Genomic DNA, 20,793 nt, shown 5'->3' with positions numbered 1-20,793 from the left:
TGCATGCGTTGCATGTTTGTCAGGGATCCTGTACGCTGTTGGAGGTTACGATGGAGCAACCAGGCAATGCCTGAGTACAGTCGAGGCCTACAACCCTAAAAGCAACACGTGGAGCTACATCACTGAAATGGGCACTCGACGTAGCGGCGCAGGTGTGTTAGTTTAACTCGGAAACAATACACACACCCTTTCATCCTCGTGTCGCCATCAGGCGTGGGCGTGTTGAAAGGCTTACTCTACGCCATGGGCGGCCATGACGGGCCCTTGGTGAGGAAGAGCTGCGAAGTGTATGACCCGGCCTCTGACAGCTGGCGACAGGTGGCCGACATGAACATGTGTCGCCGCAACGCAGGTGAGGCTCGGCGGAGCCGCGTTCCGAGTTTTTGGGAGAAAGCGCTCCCACGCCCGACTGTCTTGTTTCAGGTGTGTGCGTCGTCAACAACCTGCTGTATGTGGTGGGCGGCGACGATGGCAGCTGCAATCTGGCCTCGGTGGAGTTCTACAACCCCAACTCGGACAAGTGGACGCTGTTGCCCAGCTGCATGAGCACGGGCCGCAGTTATGCAGGTGGGCCAAAGTTGACCTCTACTCCTCAGTCAGTGCAGGGAAACTGTGGAAACACCCCACAATCCTCATAACAGGATTAAACAAAGCTTGGTTCACACAAAAACACGGTCACAGACAGTCATGTGCATGCCACGACACCAGGGGGTGCTACAGCGGAATGTCTATTTACAAACTTTATTGGGTTTTGAACAGGGTTCCTAAATTGAAATGTGTGTAGGGTGAAGCAAAATTCTCCATAAGAAACAATGTAAATATGAATAATGAATGATTTAACACTCTTTAAAACGACCTGTTGTTTGAATCCACAGGTGTGACCGTGATTGACAAGCCCTTATGACTGCTGGGGTCGTCTACCACCGATTAGAAGCAGAACGCATTCTGCTGAATTCTGATCTGGGATCTGTCGTTGTCGAACGCCTCCACGTCGGGTGCGCAGGTCTGATGTACAACACAACGGAGGTGTTGCTAATGATGATGATGACGGCAAAGATTTTTTTGCACTTAATGGGAGGGTTGGGGAGGTCGAACCTGTGGTGTTTTTAATCCCGCCACGGGCGGACCGCCATCGCGACACCCCTGGGCCTCGCCCCCCCAGGGGGCCGGCGAATCACTACTGACACGAAGCTACTAAACCTGCAGTAACTCTTAACATTAGTAATGTTGACACACAGTGGCGGCGGGGCTGCAAGCTGAGAAGCGGGACGATTTTGTTGCATCACTACGGGAACGTTCGTGTATTTGTGCGCTTGCCTTTCAAAGTTCTCTGCTTGCCGACGTGAGCCTGTTGAGAGCGTGTGCGTGTATTTGTGTGCATTTTGGAGTCTCGCTGCATGGATGCACTACATGTGGCCTCTGACCTTTATTTTGAGAGAGCACGCCTGAATGTGGACCGATTTCCCCCCCCCGCTGCTTCCTCCTTCCTTTTCGTGATGCCTTTAGCTAACGGACAAGAGCGCAGTTGAGCTGGGCTGTAGGTCAGTGATGATTAAAAAAAAAATTGCAGAACGGACATAGAAGAAGTAGTTTACATGTTGTTTCTATTGAGGACGACATTTTATTTGACGGAGGACGGAGAAGCCTTAATGACGACGTCGCCAAACGCATGCCAGCCTAAAGAGGGGAGGAGGATGTATTAGTGCTTTACTGTCGCCCGGCAGCCATGTTTGCTATGAACGTTAACAGCCTGAACCCACTGCATGCTCCCCGAGCTCATCTCCCATAAACTGACATATTATGAATGTGCCAATTTCTTTGTTTCCCCGAAAGTGACCAAACTTGACATTCTTTGTTTTCCTCTTTCCTCTGTGGAAAATATTTGCTCTACTAGTGACTGGTATTGCTGTGTTCTTCTTGTCAGTGTGTCGAGGAATGTCATCATCGTGTACGCTAATGACTTTGGATATGTTTCATTACATGTTTTATATATCATTAATAAATAATAATATGCTTCTTGTATTTAAAAAGCTGTGAAATGACATGTAATACGTTTTTAAAACTTTGCCATATCAGTAAACTACAGTGTTTAAATGGATCGTGTTCTTTTTGATTATATAGTTTGGTCAAATATTACAAAACATCTTTCGTAAAAGCACTCTTTCCAGGAGGAACCGCCCCACCTTGTCACACTGGTCTCTGATTGGCTGTTGCTGTGGCGACCTCTCGCCTCACTATCGTCGCTCCATGGCAGTGGCCAATCAGAGGTGGTATTCTTCACGGTGACGTCAGTCTTCTCTCCCGCTAGCCAATCAGAATGCCCGATGCGAGTGTACTTCAGGCGCGGGACCACCTCTTAGCTACTACACGGCTCCGAGCTTGTGCTAAGGTGAGTGATATTACTGCTAATAAAACATACAGATAAAGATAAAAAGTTATTCGAAGACGAAAGGGAGGAATTAAGTCCTTAAATCGCTTCGTTAGGTGTAAAATAAACACTAATATCAGCCATTGGTTGTAATGAAAGACACCAGTTTTAGTCAAAATTGTTTAGACTAAAGTGGAACAATTGGTGTAAAAATGGTCATTCAGACGTATTAAATAGTTTGACAATGTCCGTTTTCATGTTGAATAATGCAGCTAAATTGTTTGTTTCTCTAAAAGAGTGTAAAAGTATTTGTCATAGGTTGAAGCGGTTTTTTAGTGTTGTATTGCCAATTGTGTTACAATAGGTTAGTAATGTAAATGGTAATTAGTTATACCATTAAACGAATAGGTACTTGTATTATGCTCAAAACGTGTTGTGCATTTCCTGGTAAATATGAAAAAAAGAGCTATTGATAAATTTTAGGTATGAGACACAAGATGTTGTAGAAATTTAACAATTAAAGTTCATTTTGAGTTGTTATAGAATACACTTTTTGCTAATCTTTCCACAGAGTGTTCAGTGAATGAACTTATCCTAGCAAGTAAACAGTGCGATAACAATGTTAGCACTGTGCATGTCTTGCAAGATATCTTATTTGAGTTGTATTGTGTATTCTACATCAGACATTGTCGTGCAAACGTGTTCAAAAGTGTAAGACGACAGCCTTAGTTTTTTTTCCCTACACTGCAGTCATCAGTCCACCACACCCAGCGTCATCCATCATGGAGGTGAACAGCACGGCAGACATCTTGAGCTCGGCCTACCTGGCAGCAGAGTACGTGGACAACTTCCTGCCGGAGAACCCCTTGCAGCCGTCGCTGAAACACGCCTGGGGCTACATGCTGGACAACTACACCAAGTTCCAGATAGCCACCTGGGGCTCCCTTATCGTGCACGAGTTCATCTACTTCCTCTTCTGCCTTCCCGGTTTCCTCTTCCAGTTCATGCCTTTCATGCAGAAGTACAAGATCCAGCAGGTGTTTGCACATCGTCTTGCATTTTATGTTGATTTTCACTCCTGTGCAAGGTTCCTAATTTGTTGGTATGTGCAGGACAAACCAGAGACGTGGGAGAAACAGTGGAGATGTTTCAAGATGTTGCTCTTCAACCATTTCTGCATCCAGCTGCCTCTCATCTGCGGCACATACTACTTCACTGAATTCTTCAACATCCCCTACGACTGGGACTCCATGCCACGCTGGTCAGTGTCACCCATGGACAGACAACTGGTTACCTTATGTGTGTACGTGATGTGAATGGACAGACGGGTGTTTGCATTGTGTTCTGGACCCAACTGGTAACATTATAAAAGCAGCTACCTACATTATGTGTGTGGTTGTATGTGAATGAAGGGATATGTGAATTGACAGACAAAAAAAAATCACATTTATATGTGAATGGACACTATTTTGTGTGTGTGTGTGGACAAAAAGACGCTTACGCCTACCTTTCATTATACAGTATATTTACAGTTATGTGAGTCAGTGAATGTGCAGATAAATGATTACATTAATGTGGGTATGCGAATAGACAGACAGTAATTTACATCTATATGTGCATGTGATTGGACTGTCAGAAGTGTATGTGACAAACATGCTTACATTACAGCAGTGGTTCTTAACCTTGTTGGAGGTACCGAACCCCACCAGTTTCATATGCGCATTCACCAAACCCTTCTTTAGTGAAAAATAAAATGTTTTTTTTTTTCAAATTCAAGACAAAGTTATATGTTTTTGGTAACACTTTAGTATGGGGAACATATACTAAGTAACAAAGACTTAATTTAGAGTTTTTTGGACACTAGGGGAACATATTCTAAGTAACAAAGACTTAATTTAGAGTTATTTGATTAGGGTTAGGGTTAGAGGGTTAAGGTTATAGTAAGGCCATGCCGAATAAGGCATTAATAAGTACTTAATGACTAGTTAAGAGCCAATATGTTACTAATTTGCATGTTAATAAGCAACTAATTAATGGTGAATATGTTCCCCATACTAAAGTGTTACCATGTTTTATACTGGTGCATAAAATGAACCGTGCATGAACATCACCTTGTTCAAACAACAAAACCAACACAGTGCATAAACTCACAACAAATTACACACCTGCAAATCAGTGTGACTTCTGCTGTTGCCGTATCCGTAATACGCCGATAGGGAGAAGTTTATATTTACACGATGAGTCGGGTGTGTCTTGACCTCCGCCGAACCCCTGAGCCCGACTCACCGAACCCCTACGGTTCGATCGAACCCAGGTGAAGAACCACTGCATTACAGTATGTGTCTATGTGAATATACATTATTGTTAAATATGCATGTATGTGAATGACAACAGACGATCACATTATGCGTGTATGTGAATGCACAAATGGACACTTACATTATGTGAATGGACATTTGTGAATGGGTACGTTCGTTGTGTTCTGTTTTTGTTTGCAATTTGCACAGCGTGACAACTTCACTGCTTTTGACTTTCGTACATATTTTTACATAAATCAGCCGCACCTGACTATAAGCCGCAGATATATAGATTTTGTGAATGTTTATTTACGCACCTAAATTGTTTCCAAACGGCGCCTGTGACAGGGCAGTAAAACGGCTGCCCAAATAAAACAGAAGTCATTGTCATTGTCGGGGCGGTATAGCTCGGTTGGTAGAGTGGCCGTGCCAGCAACTTGAGGGTTCCAGGTTCGATTCCCACTTCCGCCATCCTAGTTACTGCCATTGTATCCTTGGGCAAGACACTTTACCCACCTGCTCCCAGTGCCACCCACACTGCTTTAAATGTAACTTAGATATTGGGTTTCACTATGTAAAGCGCTTTGAGTCACTAGAGAAAAAGCGCTATATAAATATAATTCACTGTACGCGATTGGGCAGATAAACTTTTTCATAATGCGTACATGTGATGCGCACAAATAGATACTTACATAATGTGTGTATTGTGAGTGGACGTGTGAGTGGACAAATGTGTCCACGATGTATGTATGTGAATAGACAAACGGCTGCTTACATTATCTGTGTATGTGAATGGACATTGGAGTTAACATTATGCATGTTTGTGAATGGACAAACATGGTTATATAATGTGTTACTTTATAGATATTGATGTGAGCATTTGTTTACGTGAATAGACAAACAAAGGATTAGATTATGTGAATGGACATCCAGGTGCTATTTAATGTTCTGTTGTGTCCAGGCCGTACATCCTGACGCAGTGTTTTGGCTGCGCTGTGGTGGAAGACGCGTGGCATTACTTCCTCCACCGGCTGCTCCACCACCGCAGGATCTACAAGTACATCCACAAAGTCCACCACGAGTTCACCGTGAGTTGAAGAAAAACACGCCACGGACACAGTACCGTACGGCGAGGTCACCGATGATGCCCTCTCTGTCCACCAGTCGCCATTCGGCATGCAGGCGGAATACGCCCATCCTGCCGAGACGCTCATCCTCGGAGCCGGTTTCTTCATCGGCATCATGATCTTCTGCAACCACGTCTTCTTCCTGTGGGCCTGGGTGGCTTTCCGCCTGCTGGAGACCATTGACGTGCACAGGTAGGCGTACAAATGTTCATTTAGAAAATAAAAAAGAGGGAAAAATATTATGATTAAGGGAAGATGGGCGGATGGGTTTACAAACTATATATAGGAGGGTTGCATAACCATGCAAAAAGTCAGTGTTCAAAAACAAGAAAAAAAAATACAAAAATGAGGGGTATTTTACTTGAACTAAGCAAAATTATCTGCCAATAAAACAAGAAAATTCGGCTCGTCAAGACTTTCCAAAACAAGTAAAATTAGCTAACCTCAATGAACCCAAAAATACCTTCAAATAAGTATATTCTCACTAATAACAAGTGCACTTTTCTTGGTAGAAAAAAAATTAGACCTTTTTGTTCAATATGTTGAAAAATATTCTTAAATTAAGTAAATGCTAGTGCCATTATGTTGACATAATGATATGCGCTCGGCATTACATTTCTTGAAACCAGCAAACTTATACTAAAAACTAGTTTATTGTTCTTAATGGAAAGGCAACAAGGCAACCGTTTGTTACTCTCGGGGTCCCCTAGCCGCTCAGGCAAATCATATATGGTCTAAAAATGCATTTTTCCATCGATAACATGACATCATCGCGCCAAGTGCGTGCTCTTTCAGTCAATTAGTGCGCATATATACAGCCTAGTCCCCGGCCAAAATTGTTTTAATTGCAATTTTTGGGAATTTATCTGAATGTGCATGAACTATTTCTGTTCAAAATTGTTTGAAATGTTAAATGTTTAAATATTAACTGTCAGTTTACTGTACTGTGCCAACTGTACTACTATATGAGTACATCTGTTCTATTGTTTCATTGAAAATAAAACAGCAAAGTCCATTTGGCTGTCATCCGTTTTAATTATGAGACACAATTATGTCAAAATCATGATTTTTTTTTCATGCTTAAAATAAGAAATTATTACTTTAAAAAAGTAGTTTCATACTTGTGAGTGTTGATGACACAGCTTTGCAACAGTTGATATTCTAGTTTCAAGCATGTTTTACTCAATATAGGTCATAAAATCTCAGCAACAAGCTGTAATATCTTACTGAGATAATTTAGGACCAAAACACTTAAAACAAGTAAAAGACTCTAACATAAAATCTGCTTAGTGAGAAGAATTATCTTATCAGACAGAAAATAAGCAAATATCACCCTTATTATAGATATTTAATCTTACTTAGATTTTAGTTTTTGTAGTGTGACGTCACATCCGTTTTTCTTCTTCACAGTTTAATTGACACAATAGTCAAGCAGCTTGAGTTTAGCATTAATGTGAGAGTGACTGTACAGTTTGAGCAGAAAATGCCGGATTGCTGTTCTGTTTTTGGGTGTTCCAGTCGTTAAAAAGGGGAGATTGGAAAGTGCTTCCATTGAGTCCCGAAAGAAGTGGTTCATAAAGGTAATAAAGTCAGGGAAAGTGCGTCGTAGGAAATGGCTCTTAAAATTATCACTGTCTTCATTTTGTGTAATACAATCGGACCATGCTCGTGTCTGCAGTGATCACTTTGTGAAATGAACATTTGATTTAATTAAGAAACGGTCTGTGATGAAATCAAGTTTATTCTCTACTATATTAGTAGTGTTTGATAGCAGAACTGAACGTAAAGAAAGGGATCGCATTAGTTTGTGTTCTTTTGTGGTTGCTATACCTAAATATGCAAATAAACTAAATGTTAAGTCCGATTAATAAATATTGTGATTGTTTGTCCAATCCACTGTATTTTTATTGTCCATTTTCATAACAGAAACTAAAAGTTGTGTTTTTGTGCAGGAAAGCCAAGTGCTTTATTCGACACGGATGACCACTTTATAGCGTCTTTTGTTAGCATGAAGAAAATATCCTTCATAGTATTAATATATCGCTAGCAAACATTGCTGAACAACAGGGACATTTATAGCTAAATAAAGAGACAAAATATGAACTTCACACCATAATAAAAACAACTGCAGACATGAATTTGAGATGAGACTAATATTTATTTAAGGAATTTAACTTCAAACAAACGTATCCTTTTTCTCATTAGTGTCACGATGACAGCAGCACGGCACTCGTTATGTCAATCAAATACTGCACTTGGTGATGCACGAATAAATCCAACTTTGTATTTTACGGATTATTGCTTAATTTGTGGAACCCTCATTATGTGCCTCTATTCTTTTCTTCTCTAAATACCGTGAGTGTCAAATAAATGAAGTTGTGGCGAGCAGTAACATATTGGTAATGATAAATGGTTTAAATCATTAAAAAAATATTTTTCTTATCCCATTTTAAGTATTTTTTTCATGATCGCTTATATATTTGCCTCTCAACCTTTACAAATAAGACCAAATCTGCACAGGTGCAGGTAAATAAACAGTAGCCTAATGGGACCCTCAACTACCGCCTGAAACCCAGAAGTGCCCGGATGTGCCTCTAGGTGACGTGATTGCAACTCACCTATACTCATAGTCAGAAGGAATAGACTGTAATATTTAGTGTTGACCATAAGGGGGCGGCAGAAAACAAACTGTATTGTTGCTTTGTAAGGCATCCAATCAAACCCATTGCAATTAACATTTCAATAAAAATATCTATATATCTATATATGCATAACAAATTAATAAATATAATATATTTTAATTATATATTATAATAAAGTATCAGTTACTTATTTTTTACAAAATTAAATACATGTAATTTATTTGATTTATAAAAAAATACTATTGCATTTTTAAAAATGATACATCAGTATAATATAAATGTAATATATTAGATTTATTTTTACTATTTTCTGTATTTTCATATTGATTAGCTCCAGCAGTACTGAGAGCGGATTCATCCAAACTACCTATAGCTATCGTTGCAATTTTCAATACCAACAAAGAAATTGACTCAAGGACGCTCCAACGTAAGGAAAGTAAGGCTCAACTTTTCTTGATGCTAATATACATTGGCTTTGCTATAAACATGCTACTGTTTAGCATTAGCTATTTTATATGGGGATTTCGACAAAATCAATTAAACTAAAACAAAGATGCATGTTATAATCAAACAGCTTGTGTGTAGTAAGTACCATCCTGTCAGTATTAACACTTTTTAGGGCACAACAAAAAACATAAAATACACCATAAACTACTGCCATCTAATGTCTTGGACTTGCAACTTGCAAATGAGAAGGCTATAACAACTAGACAGCAGTTATAATCATCTTATTTTTAAATGTTTCTGTAAAAAATAAGATTTTATTATCAAAAACAATATTTGATTTGTGATTGTTGGCATCTATGACAGTGTCTCACTATCAAATATCAATTCCACCAGGAAAATTTATTTTTCCAGGTAGGTTTATGCGTACATAACTTTCTGTTTATAGGTTTTTAATGATGGGAAGCTACTAATATGTCCCTGGACACATGAGGACTTTGAATATGACTAATGTATGATACTGTAACTACTTGGTATTGGATTGTTTCCCACATTTGTGGTATCATCCAAAACTAATGTAAAGTATCAAACAACAGAATAATTTGTGATTATTACATTTTAACAGAAGTGTAGATAGAACATGTTAAAAGAGAAAGTAAGCAGATATTAACAGTAAATGAACAAGTAGATTAATAATTCCCTTTCTACCACTTGTCCTTAATAATGTTGACAAAATAATAGAATGATAAGTGACACAATATGTTACTGCATATGTCAGTAGACTAAATTAGGAGCCTCTGTTTGTTTACTTACTACTAAAAGACAAGTTGTCTTGTATGTTCACTATTTTATTTAAGGACAAACTTGCAATAAGAAACATATGTTTAATGTACCTTAAGATTGTTTGTTAAAATAAAGCCAATAATGCAATTTTTTGTGGTCCCCTTTATTTAGAAAAGTATCGAAATAATTTTGGTACCGGTACCAAAATATTGGTATCGTTACAACACTACAAGGCACACAAAAAAGCTAACTTCAAATGTTTTACTTGTTCCACTTTTCCACCTGCAGCGGCTACGACATCCCTATCAACCCACTCCACCTGATCCCGTTCTACGCCGGCGCCCGCTTCCACGACTTCCACCACATGAACTTCGTGGGCAACTACGCCTCTACCTTCACGTGGTGGGACAAGCTGCTGAAGACTGACAACCAGTACAACAAGTATTTGGACAAAAAGGAGCAGTAAAGGAAGCATGTCGTCAACAACAACAACAAGAATGCACGTCTTATAAATCTTTATTTAAAAGATTTGTCTGCAGTCGAGGTATTGTGGTCTTCTGTGGGCAGCTGCTGACTAAAATAAAACCATCAACTTCGTTTTGCCACTTTGTTTGGTTTTTAAATGAGGAAAAAAGCATACAAGAGACTGTACTGACCCAGCACTTTAAAACTACCTTTTATTAATTGTATGTCTTTATAGCAATCAACAATCTTTTTATATCCCCACAAGAAACCCTGAGATATGTTGTGTTTTCATGTCCGAATAATAAAAAAAGATTATATTTAATTTCTTTGTGTTGTAATGCTGCTGTGATTTAGGAACATACTGGTAGGTTGTGCTCCATATCCCCACTGCTGCACTGAGGACACACCCCTGCAGCTGCATCCGGCACACACCGCTGCGTCAAGTCAGCAAGCAGCAGCAGCTACCGGACAGGAAGTCATATGCCCATTTATGGGAATCCAACTAAAACACGTATTCAGCATCAATTTTGTCAGTCAAAAATGAGCATAATTATCTTTATCAAGGCAGAATATTAAATGCAACTTTCAGATTGTACACCCACTAGTTGTCCATCCATCCATTTTCAACCGCTTGTCCCTTTCGGGGTGGCGGGGGGTGCTGGAGCCTATCTCAGCTGCATTCGGTACAATCCTGGACAAGTCGCCACCTCATCGCAGGTCCAACACAGATAGACAGACAACATTCACACTCACATTCAAACACTAGGGCCAATTTAGTGTTGCCAATCAACCTATCCCCAGGTGCATGTTTTTGGAGGTGGGAGGAAGCCGGAGTACCCGGAGGGAACCCACGCAGTCACGGGGAGAACATGCAAACTCCACACAGGAAGTCTTCAACAAATCTAACATGTTTTTGTCAACGACAAAGACAATTTTGAGTCCTCACCATATCCAATGTACAAGTTTTCTTGAATGTCAAATACGATTAACATGTCTTCGATGAGCCTAACATAAGTATTTTTCTTCTATCTTTTCGTAAACATTGAAGACAATTTATAGTCTTTGGCCGATGTAACGTACGTGTTTTCAGAAGCAACCGATTCTGAGTCTTCTGTGAACCCAACTTTTTTTTGTAAACATTGAGGACAATTCAGATTCTTTGACAGACGTAACATATGTGTTTGTAGAAGCAACCAATTTTCAGTCTTCTGTGAGCTCAACTTTTTTTCGTCAACATTGAAGACAATTTAAAGTCTTTGACAGAAGCAACCGATTTTGAGTTTTTTATGAACTGAACGTTTTTTTGTCAACATTGAAGACAATTTAGAGTCTTCACATGCGTGTTTTCAGAAGCAATCGATTTTGAGTCTTCTGTGAACCCAACTTTTTTTTCCGTAAACATTGAGGACAATTCAGATTCTTTGACAGACGTGTTTGCAGAAGCAACCAATTTTAAGTCTTCTGTGAACCCAACTTTTTTTCGTCAACATTGAAGACAATTAAAGTCTTTGAAACGCATAAAAAAAATTTTGTTTTCAGAAGCAACCTATTTTGAGTCTTCTGTGAATCCCATGTGCTTTTGTAAACATTGAAGACAATTTAAAGTCTTTGGCAGATGCCACGTACGTGTTTTCGGAAGCAACCGATTTTGAGTCTTTTATGAACTGAACGTTTTTTCCGTTAACATTGAAGACAATTTAGAGTCTTTGACAGACGTAGCATATGTGTTTTCAGAAGCAACCGATTTTGAGTCTTTTATGAACTGAACGTTTTTTCGTCAACATTGAAGACAATTTAGAGTCTTCACATACGTGTTTTCAGAAGCAACCGATTTTGAGTCTTCTGTAAACCCAATTTTTTTTCGTAAACATTGAGGACAATTCAGATTATTTGACAGACGTAACATACGTGTTTGCAGAAGCAACCAATTTTGAGTCTTCTGTGAATCCAACTTTTTTTCGTCAACATTGAAGACAATTAAAGTCTTTGAAAAGCGTAAAAATTTTTTTGTTTTCAGAAGCAACCTATTTTGAGTCTTCTGTGAATCCCATGTGCTTTTGTAAACATTGAAGACAATTTAAAGTCTTTGGCAGATGCCACGTACGTGTTTTCGGAAGCAACCGATTTTGAGTCTTTTATGAACTGAAACGTTTTTTCCGTTAACATTGAAGACAATTTAGAGTCTTTGACAGACGTCACGTACGTGTTTTCAGAAACAACCGATTTTGAGTCTTCTGTGAACCCAAGTTTTTTTTCGTAAACATTGAGGACAACTCAGATTCTTTGACAGACGTAACATGTGTGTTTTCAGAAGCAACCAATTTTGAGTCTTTTATGAACTGAACGTTTTTTCGTCAACATTGAAGACAATTTAGAGTCTTTACATACGTGTTTTCAGAAGCAATCGATTTTGAGTCTTCTGTAAACCCAATTTTTTTTCGTAAACATTGAGGACAATTCAGATTATTTGACAGACGTAACATACGTGTTTGCAGAAGCAACCAATTTTGAGTCTTCTGTGAATCCCATGTGCTTTTGTAAACATTGAAGACAATTTAAAGTCTTTGGCAGATGCCACGTACGTGTTTTCGGAAGCAACCGATTTTAAGTCTTTTATGAACTGAACGTTTTTTCCGTTAACATTGAAGACAATTTAGAGTGTTTGACACACGTAAGGTTTTGTGTTTTCAGAAGCAACCCATTTTGAGTCTTATGAACTGAACGTTTTGAAGACAATTTAGAGTCTTCACATACGTGTTTTCAGAAGCAACCCATTTTGAGTCTTCTGTGAACCCAACTTTTTTTCCGTAAACATTGAAGACAATTCAGATTGGTGTTTACTGTCGGCATGTTAATGTTAGCGTGTTAGCTTTTTGGGACAATTTTGCAGGCACACACTTCACAGTCATATATTTCGTCTCTTGACGCATGCTTACTGTTAGCATGTTAGCTTTTTGAGACAATTTTGCAGGCACACACCTCACAGTCATATATTTTTGTATTCAACGGGTGTTTATTGTTGGCATGCTATTTTTGAAGGTATACACCTTTAGTCATATATAATTTTATGCTAATTTTTTTGGCATATTTTTTGGTACCTGATGCTATCTCGCTAGCCTACATGCTAACCAGCATTTCAGTTTGGCTTTTTAGCATTCACTTCCACTTTCTATCGAACAGGGCCGCCCCATTCGGTGAATATTGTAGTGTCCCGGAAGAGTTAGTGCTGCAAGGGGTTCTGGGTATTTGTTCTGTTGTGTTTATGTTGTGTTACGGTGCGGATGTTCTCCCGAAATGTGTTTGTCATTCTTGTTTGGTGTGGGTTCACAGTGTGGCGCATATTTGTAACAGTGTTAAAGTTGTTTATACGGCCACCTTCAGTGTGACCTGTATGGCTGTTGATCAAGTATGCCTTGCATTCACTTGTCCATCCATCCATCCATCTTCTTCCGCTTATCCGAGGTCGGGTCGCGGGGGCAGCAGCTTAAGCAGGGAAGCCCAGACTTCCCTCTCCCCAGCCACTTCGTCCAGCTCCTCCCGGGGGATCCCGAGGCGTTCCCAGGCTAGCCGGGAGACATAGTCTTCCCAACGTGTCCTGGGTCTTCCCCGTGGCCTCCTACCGGTCGGACGTGCCCTAAACACCTCCCTAGGGAGGCGTTCGGGTGGCATCCTGACCAGATGCCCGAACCACCTCATCTGGCTCCTCTCGATGTGGAGGAGCAGCGGCTTTACTTTGAGCAGAGCTTCTCACCCTATCTCTAAGGGAGAGCCCCGCCACCCGGCGGAGGAAACTCATTTCGGCCGCTTGTACCCGTGATCTTGTCCTTTCGGTCATAACCCAAAGCTCATGACCATAGGTGAGGATGGGAACGTAGATCGACCGGTAAATTGAGAGCTTTGCCTTCCGGCTCAGCTCCTTCTTCACCACAACGGATCGATACAGCGTCCGCATTACTGAAGACGCCGCACCGATCCGCCTGTCGATCTCACGATCCACTCTTCCCTCACTCGTGAACAAGACTCCGAGGTACTTGAACTCCTCCACTTGGGGCAGGGTCTCCTCCGCAACCCGGAGATGGCACTCCACCCTTTTCCGGGCGAGAACCATGGATTCGGACTTGGAGGTGCTGATTCTCATCCCAGTCGCTTCACACTCAGCTGCGAACCGATCCAGCGAGAGCTGAAGATCCTGGCCAGATGAAGCCATCAGGACCACATCATCTGCAAAAAGCAGAGACCTTATCCTGCAGCCACCAAACCAGATCCCCTCAACGCCCTGACTGCACCTAGAAATTCTGTCCATAAAAGTTATGAACAGAATCGGTGACAAAGGGCAGCCTTGGCGGAGTCCAACCCTCACTGGAAACGTGTCCGACTTACTGCCGGCAATGCGGACCAAACTCTGGCACTGATCATACAGGGAGCGGACCGCCACAATCAGACAGTCCGATACCCCATACTCTCTGAGCACTCCCCACAGGACTTCCCGAGGGACACGGTCGAATGCCTTCTCCAAGTCCACAAAACACATGTAGACTGGTTGGGCAAACTCCGATGCACCCTCAAGGACCCTGCCGAGAGTATAGAGCTGGTCCACAGTTCCACGACCAGGACGAAAACCACACTGTTCCTCCTGAATCCGAGGTTCGACTATCCGGCGTAGCCTCCTCTCCAGCACACCTGAATAGACCTTACCGGGAAGGCTGAGGAGTGTGATCCCACGATAGTAAGAACACACCCTCCGGTTCCCCTTCTTAAAGAGAGGAACCACCACCCCGGTCTGCCAATCCAGAGGTACCGCCCCCGATGTCCACGCGATGCTGCAGAGTCTTGTCAACCAAGACAGCCCCACAGCATCCAGAGCTTTAAGGAACTCTGGGCGGATCTCATCCACCCCCGGGGCCTTGCCACCGAGGAGCTTTTTAACTACCTCAGCAACCTCAGCCCCAGAAATAGGAGAGCCCACCACAGATTCCCCAGGCACTACTTCCTCATAGGAAGACGTGTTGGTGGGATTGAGGAGGTCTTCGAAGTATTCCCTCCACCGATCCACAACATCCGCAGTCGAGGTCAGCAGAACACTATCCTCACCATACACGGTGTTGATAGTGCACTGCTTCCCCTTCCTGAGGCGGCGGATGGTGGTCCAGAATCGCTTCGAAGCCGTCCGGAAGTCGTTTTCCATAGCTTCCCCGAACTCCTCCCATGTCCGAGTTTTTGCCTCCGCGACCGCCGAAACCGCACACCGCTTGGCCTGTCGGTACCTGTCCGCTGCCTCAGGAGTCCTATGAGCCAAAAGAACCCGATAGGACTCCTTCTTCAGCTTGACGGCATCCCTCACCGCCGGTGTCCACCAACGGGTTCTAGGATTACCGCCACGACAGGCACCAACTACCTTGCGGCCACAGCTCCAATCAGCCGCCTCGACAATAGAGGTGCGGAACATGGTCCATTCGGACTCAATGTCCAGCACCTCGTGACATGTTCAAAGTTCTTCCGGAGGTGGGAATTGAAACTCTCTCTGACAGGAGACTCTGCCAGACGTTCCCAGCAAACCCTCACAATGCGTTTGGGCCTGCCAGGTCTGTCCGGCATCCTCCCCCACCATCGCAGCCAACTCACCACCAGGTGGTGATCGGTAGAAAGCTCCGCCCCTCTCTTCACCCGAGTGTCCAAAACATGAGGCCGCAAATCCGACGACACAACTACAAAGTCGATCATGGAACTGCGGCCTAGGGTGTCCTGGTGCCAAGTGCACATATGGACACCCTTATGTTTGAACATGGTGTTTGTTATGGACAATCTGTGACGGGCACAAAAGTCCAATAACAAAACACCGCTCGGGTTCAGATCCGGGCAGCCATTCTTCCCAATCACGCCTCTCCAGGTTTCACTGTCGCTGCCAACATGAGCATTGAAGTCCCCCAGTAGAACGAGGGAATCACCCGGGGGAGCACTCTCAAGTACTCCCTCGAGTGAATCCAAAAAGGGTGGGTACTATGAGCTGCGGTTTGGCGCGTAAGCGCAAACCACAGTCAGGACCCGTTCCCCCACCCGAGGGCGGAGGGAAGCTACCCTCTCGTCCACCGGGTTGAACTCCAACATGCAGGCTCTGAGCCGGGGGGAAACAAGAATTGCCACCCCAGCCCGTCGCCTCTCACTGCCGGCAACGCCAGAGTAGAAGAGAGTCCAGCCCCTCTCGAGAGAACTGGTTCCAGAGCCCTTGCTGTGCGTCGAAGTGAGTCCGACTATGTCTAGTCCGAACTTCTCCACCTCGCGCACTAGCTCAGGCTCCTTCCCCCCCAGCGAGGTGACGTTCCACGTCCCAAGAGCTAGCTTCTGTAGCCGAGGATCGGACCGCCAAGTGCCCTGCCTTCGGCTACCGCCCAGCTCACATCGCACCCGACCTCTATGATTCTGCTATGAGTGGTGAGCCCATTGGAGGGGGAACCCACGTTGCCTCTTCGGGCTGTGCCCGGCCGGGCCCCATGGGGACAGGCCCGGCCACCAGGCGCTCGCCATCGTGCCCCACCTCCGGGCCTGGCTCCAGAGGGGGGCCCCGGTGACCCGCGTCCGGGCGAAGGAAATCTGGGTCCATAGGTTTTATTTTTCATTGAGGTCTTCGAGCTGCTCTTTGTCTGATCCCTCACCTAGGACCAGTTTGTCTTGGGAGACCCTACCAGGGGGCATAAAGCCCCCGGACAACATAGCTCCTAGGATCATTGGGACACGCAAACTCCTCTACCACGGTAAGGTGGCAGCTCAGAGAGGAGGCATTCACTTGTGTGTGTGGAAAATCCGCATGTATTATGTAACTGGGCCGGCACGCTGTTTGTATGGAGGAAAATCGGACGTGACGACAGTTTGTAGAGGACGCTAAAGGCAGAGCCTTTACGGCACGCCCCCAATAATGCTGTCCGGGTAGAAATCGGGAGAATGGTTGCCCCGGGAGATTTTCAGGAGGAGCATTGAGATTCAGGAGTCTCCCGGGAAAATCGGGAGGTTGAAACCGATACCGATAATTTCCGATATTACAATTTAAAGCATTTATCGGCCTCCTTCATGGGTCTAAACTTTACCGGTATTTTTTTCGATATTCTCATTGCGATATTTTCAGAAGGTGTTTGTTCTATTTTTTGGACAAAGTAAGACAAGAGAAAACAATCTGAGGTTGTCTTTATTTTTTTGTTTTAATGCCAAAAAGGGACAAGCGGTAGGAAATGGATGGATGTATGGATGGATTTTAATAGTACGGCCCGCATGTGCACAGATTTTCCTCCATGTGGCCCTCTGAGCTAAAATGAGTTTGACACCCATGTTCTAGAGCAGTGTTTTTCAACCTTTTTTGAGCCAAGGCACAATTTTTTTATTGAAAAAATCCAGAGGCACACCACCAGCAGAAAACATAAAAAAATGAAAGTCAGCAGCCGATATTGACAATAAAAAGTCCTTCTCGCAATTGTTGGATATGAATTCAAACCATAACCAAGCATGCATCACTATAGCTCTTGTCTCAAAGTAGGTGTACTGTCACCACCTGTCACATCACGCCCTGACTTATATCGAGTTTGTTGTGTTTTAGTTCTTGTCTTGAGCTCCTATTTTAGTGGCTTTTTCCTGTAGCAGTTTCATGTCTTCCTTTGAGCGCTATTCCCCGCACCTGCTTTGTTTTAGCAATGAAGAATATTTAAGTTGTGCGGACGCTATCCTTCTTTGTGGAGACATTGTTGATTGTCATGTCATGTTCGTATGTACTTTGTGGACGCCGTCTCAGCTCCACACGCTGCAAGTCTTTGCTGTCGTCCAGCATTCTGTTTTTGTTTACTTTTGCAGCCAGTTCAGTTTTTACTTTCGTTTTGCATAGCCATCCCTAAGCTTCAATGCCTTTTCTTTCTGGCACTCCCCTTTTCTTTATTTTTACTTTACCTGCACGCTGCCTCCTGCCGTCGTCTGCATATTGGGATCACGACAAACCATCGTCGTCGTTCCCAACATCTGCAAAGCAATTGTAGATGTTGCCACCTACTGATATGGAAGAGTATTACATGGTTACTCTGCCTATTTCTGGACAGCACAGACACTCAACAATGGCACATTATTTGCGGATAATACAAAAAATAATTTTCTTTCTTTCTTTAGTTTATTTCGAACATGAACACACTTACAGCATAATACATCACACAATTTCATATCATTTCACTTTACATCATGTCCGAAAAGGAGTAGGAAGAAGCAAAGCTTATTTAATCCTACCCCTTTCCCACTTTAGAGCGTTTACAAATATATACATTAATTTACTGCCTTTTTTTTTATATTAAAATGACATCCGTGAATGAGTAATACAACAGTTTTGTAATATATAATTAAGTCAGTCATTGTTAACATACTGAGATGAAGAATATCTTATTTTCGATAAGGTTGAAAGTAGAGATGTCCGATAATGGCTTTTTTATATTCCGATATTGTCCAACTCTTAATTACTTATTCCGATATCAACCGATACCGATATATACAGTCGTGGAATTAACACATTATTATGCCTAATTTTGTTGTGATGCCCTGCTGGATGCATTAAACAATGTAACACGGTTTTCCAAAATAGATCAACTCAAGTTATGGAAAAAAAATGCCAACATGGCACTGCCATATTTATTATTGAAGTCACAAAGTGCATTATTTTTTTTAACATGCCTCAAAACAGCAGCTTGGAATTTGGGACATGCTCTCCCTGAGAGAGCATAAGGAGGTTGAGGTGGGCGGAGTTGGGGAGGGGGGGAGGGTAAGGGTTAGCGGGGGTGTATATTGTAGCGTCTCGGAAGAGTTAGTGCTGCAAGGGGTTCTGGGTATTTGTTCTGTTGTGTTTATGTTGTGTTACAGTGCGGATGTTCTCCCGAAATGTGTTTGTCATTCTTGTTTGGTGTGGGTTCACAGTATGGCGCATATTTGTAACAGTGTTAAAGTTGTTTATACGGTCACCCTCAGTGTGACCTGTATGGCTGTTGACCAAGTATGCCTTGCATTCACTTGTGTGTGTGAAAAGCTGTAGATATTATGTGACTGGGCCGGCACGCAAAGGCAGTGCCTTTAAGGTTTATTGGCGCCCTGTACTTCTCCCTACGTCCGTGTACACAGTGGCGTTTTAAAAAGTCATACATTTTACTTTTTGAAATCGATACCGATAATTTCCGACAGTACATTTTAAAGCATTTATCGGCCGATATTATCGGATATCTCTAGTTGAAAGTGTTCCTCATAATTCTTCTTCTTTGTACTTTGTAAGCACTATTATTTGAACAACCTCTCTTTTAACCCAGCTCCGTGAAATTATATAATCTCCCACGGCACACCATACTGAATTTCACGGCACACTAGTGTGCTGCGGCACAGTGGTTGAAAAACGGTGTTGGAGAGGAAGTTGCTTTTATTTTGAAAGCATCCATCGGAAGCGCGACTCTCCCAGTTTGGCTCTTTACATTGTGCGGTTCCGCAGGTATACGCATCCTCACTCCGGGGAAAGAGAGGACATTTAATTCGAAGCGAAGAGGCTTTAGGAAGAACTACGAGCACAAACCGTTATATATATATACATTTTTTTGTTTTGTTATTGTTGCCGCTATGAAGACGCTCCTTTTTGCCGCCCTGCTCGGGGCGGCGCTGGTCTCCGCGGCCCAGGGCGCCGACGGCGAGATTTCGTTCGAGTACCACCGCTACGACGAGCTGCGGAAGGCGCTGGTGTCCGTGTGGCTGCAGTGTCCCACCATCACACGCATATACACCATCGGGGAGAGCTTCGAGGGCCGGGAGATGCTGGTTCTGGAGATGTCGGACAACCCTGGCGCGCACGAACCAGGTCGGTCCATTTTTTTTTTGTTTTACCAAAGTTGTCATTTTGGTGCACCTTGCATCGTGACTTGCACCTTTTTTTTTTTTTTTTTTTTTGCGCATAGCACAGGTGGCTGGCATTGGGTGGGATGCAGAGCGCAGGTGCGCTCTTATTTACGCAAAAACCGTGCGTAAAAATGGAGATTCGTAGAATAAAATATTTAAGAAGCCAATAGATCAGTTTGGCAAAGCCGCCATTTTGCTGGTCGATGACAATCTCTTGCTAGTAATCTACACTGGTGAGTGTATTAAAAGACACGCAGACCTGTGCTATTATTATAATAATGACTCTGCAGTCGCCATTGCTCCTATAATGCAGCTGTAATAATAACCCATAATTAATCACACCATTAGAGGAACAAGACATATATATATATATATATATATGCACATATATATGTATATGTATATATATGTATATGTATCATATATGTGTGTGTGTGTGTATATATATATATATACTGTATATAATGTATCTATATGTGTATCATATATATGTGTGTGTGTATATATATATATATATATATATATATATATATATATATATATATATATATATATATATATATATATATACACTGTATATAATGTATCTATAAATGTATACATATATATGAATATATATATACACATATATATACTGTATATAATGTATCTATAAATGTATACATATATATGTATATATATATACACATATATATACTGTATATACTGTATCTATATGTGTATCATATATATATATGTGTGTGTATATATATATACTGTATATAATGTATCTATAAATG

At 42.2% G+C, this 20,793-nt stretch overlaps 2 protein-coding genes across 7 annotated transcripts in view; both read left to right on the top strand.

Moving 5' to 3' along the window:
• The window catches only part of LOC133633895 (methylsterol monooxygenase 1), a 29,647-nt gene extending 19,101 nt beyond the window's left edge, over positions 1 to 10,546 (top strand). For 2 of the 6 annotated variants that reach the window (XM_062026689.1, XM_062026688.1), the window contains exons 12-19: positions 24 to 152; positions 212 to 352; positions 424 to 567; positions 3,119 to 3,405; positions 3,481 to 3,629; positions 5,627 to 5,753; positions 5,830 to 5,984; positions 9,950 to 10,544. In XM_062026689.1, the coding sequence (XP_061882673.1) occupies positions 24 to 152; positions 212 to 352; positions 424 to 567; positions 3,119 to 3,405; positions 3,481 to 3,629; positions 5,627 to 5,753; positions 5,830 to 5,984; positions 9,950 to 10,127 (1,310 nt within the window). In that variant the 3' untranslated portion in view covers positions 10,128 to 10,544. Of the gene's footprint in view, positions 1 to 23; positions 153 to 211; positions 353 to 423; positions 568 to 875; positions 2,390 to 3,118; positions 3,406 to 3,480; positions 3,630 to 5,626; positions 5,754 to 5,829; positions 5,985 to 9,949 lie in introns of those variants that run through there. The other 4 variants (XM_062026692.1, XM_062026691.1, XM_062026690.1 and 1 more) reach the window with 3 other exon arrangements.
• A 9,041-nt stretch (positions 10,547 to 19,587) lies between these two features.
• Positions 19,588 to 20,793, top strand: part of cpe (carboxypeptidase E) — a 28,456-nt gene continuing 27,250 nt past the window's right edge. The window contains exon 1 of the mRNA XM_062026687.1: positions 19,588 to 19,976. Within this exon, the coding sequence (XP_061882671.1) occupies positions 19,742 to 19,976 (235 nt within the window). The 5' untranslated portion in view covers positions 19,588 to 19,741. The remainder of the gene's footprint in view (positions 19,977 to 20,793) is intronic.

This window comes from Entelurus aequoreus, linkage group LG18 (assembly GCF_033978785.1).
Source record: "Entelurus aequoreus isolate RoL-2023_Sb linkage group LG18, RoL_Eaeq_v1.1, whole genome shotgun sequence".
Lineage (NCBI taxonomy): Eukaryota > Metazoa > Chordata > Actinopteri > Syngnathiformes > Syngnathidae > Entelurus > Entelurus aequoreus.
Note: the sequence above shows the minus strand (reverse complement) of the source record. Positions and strands in the feature narration are given on the sequence as shown.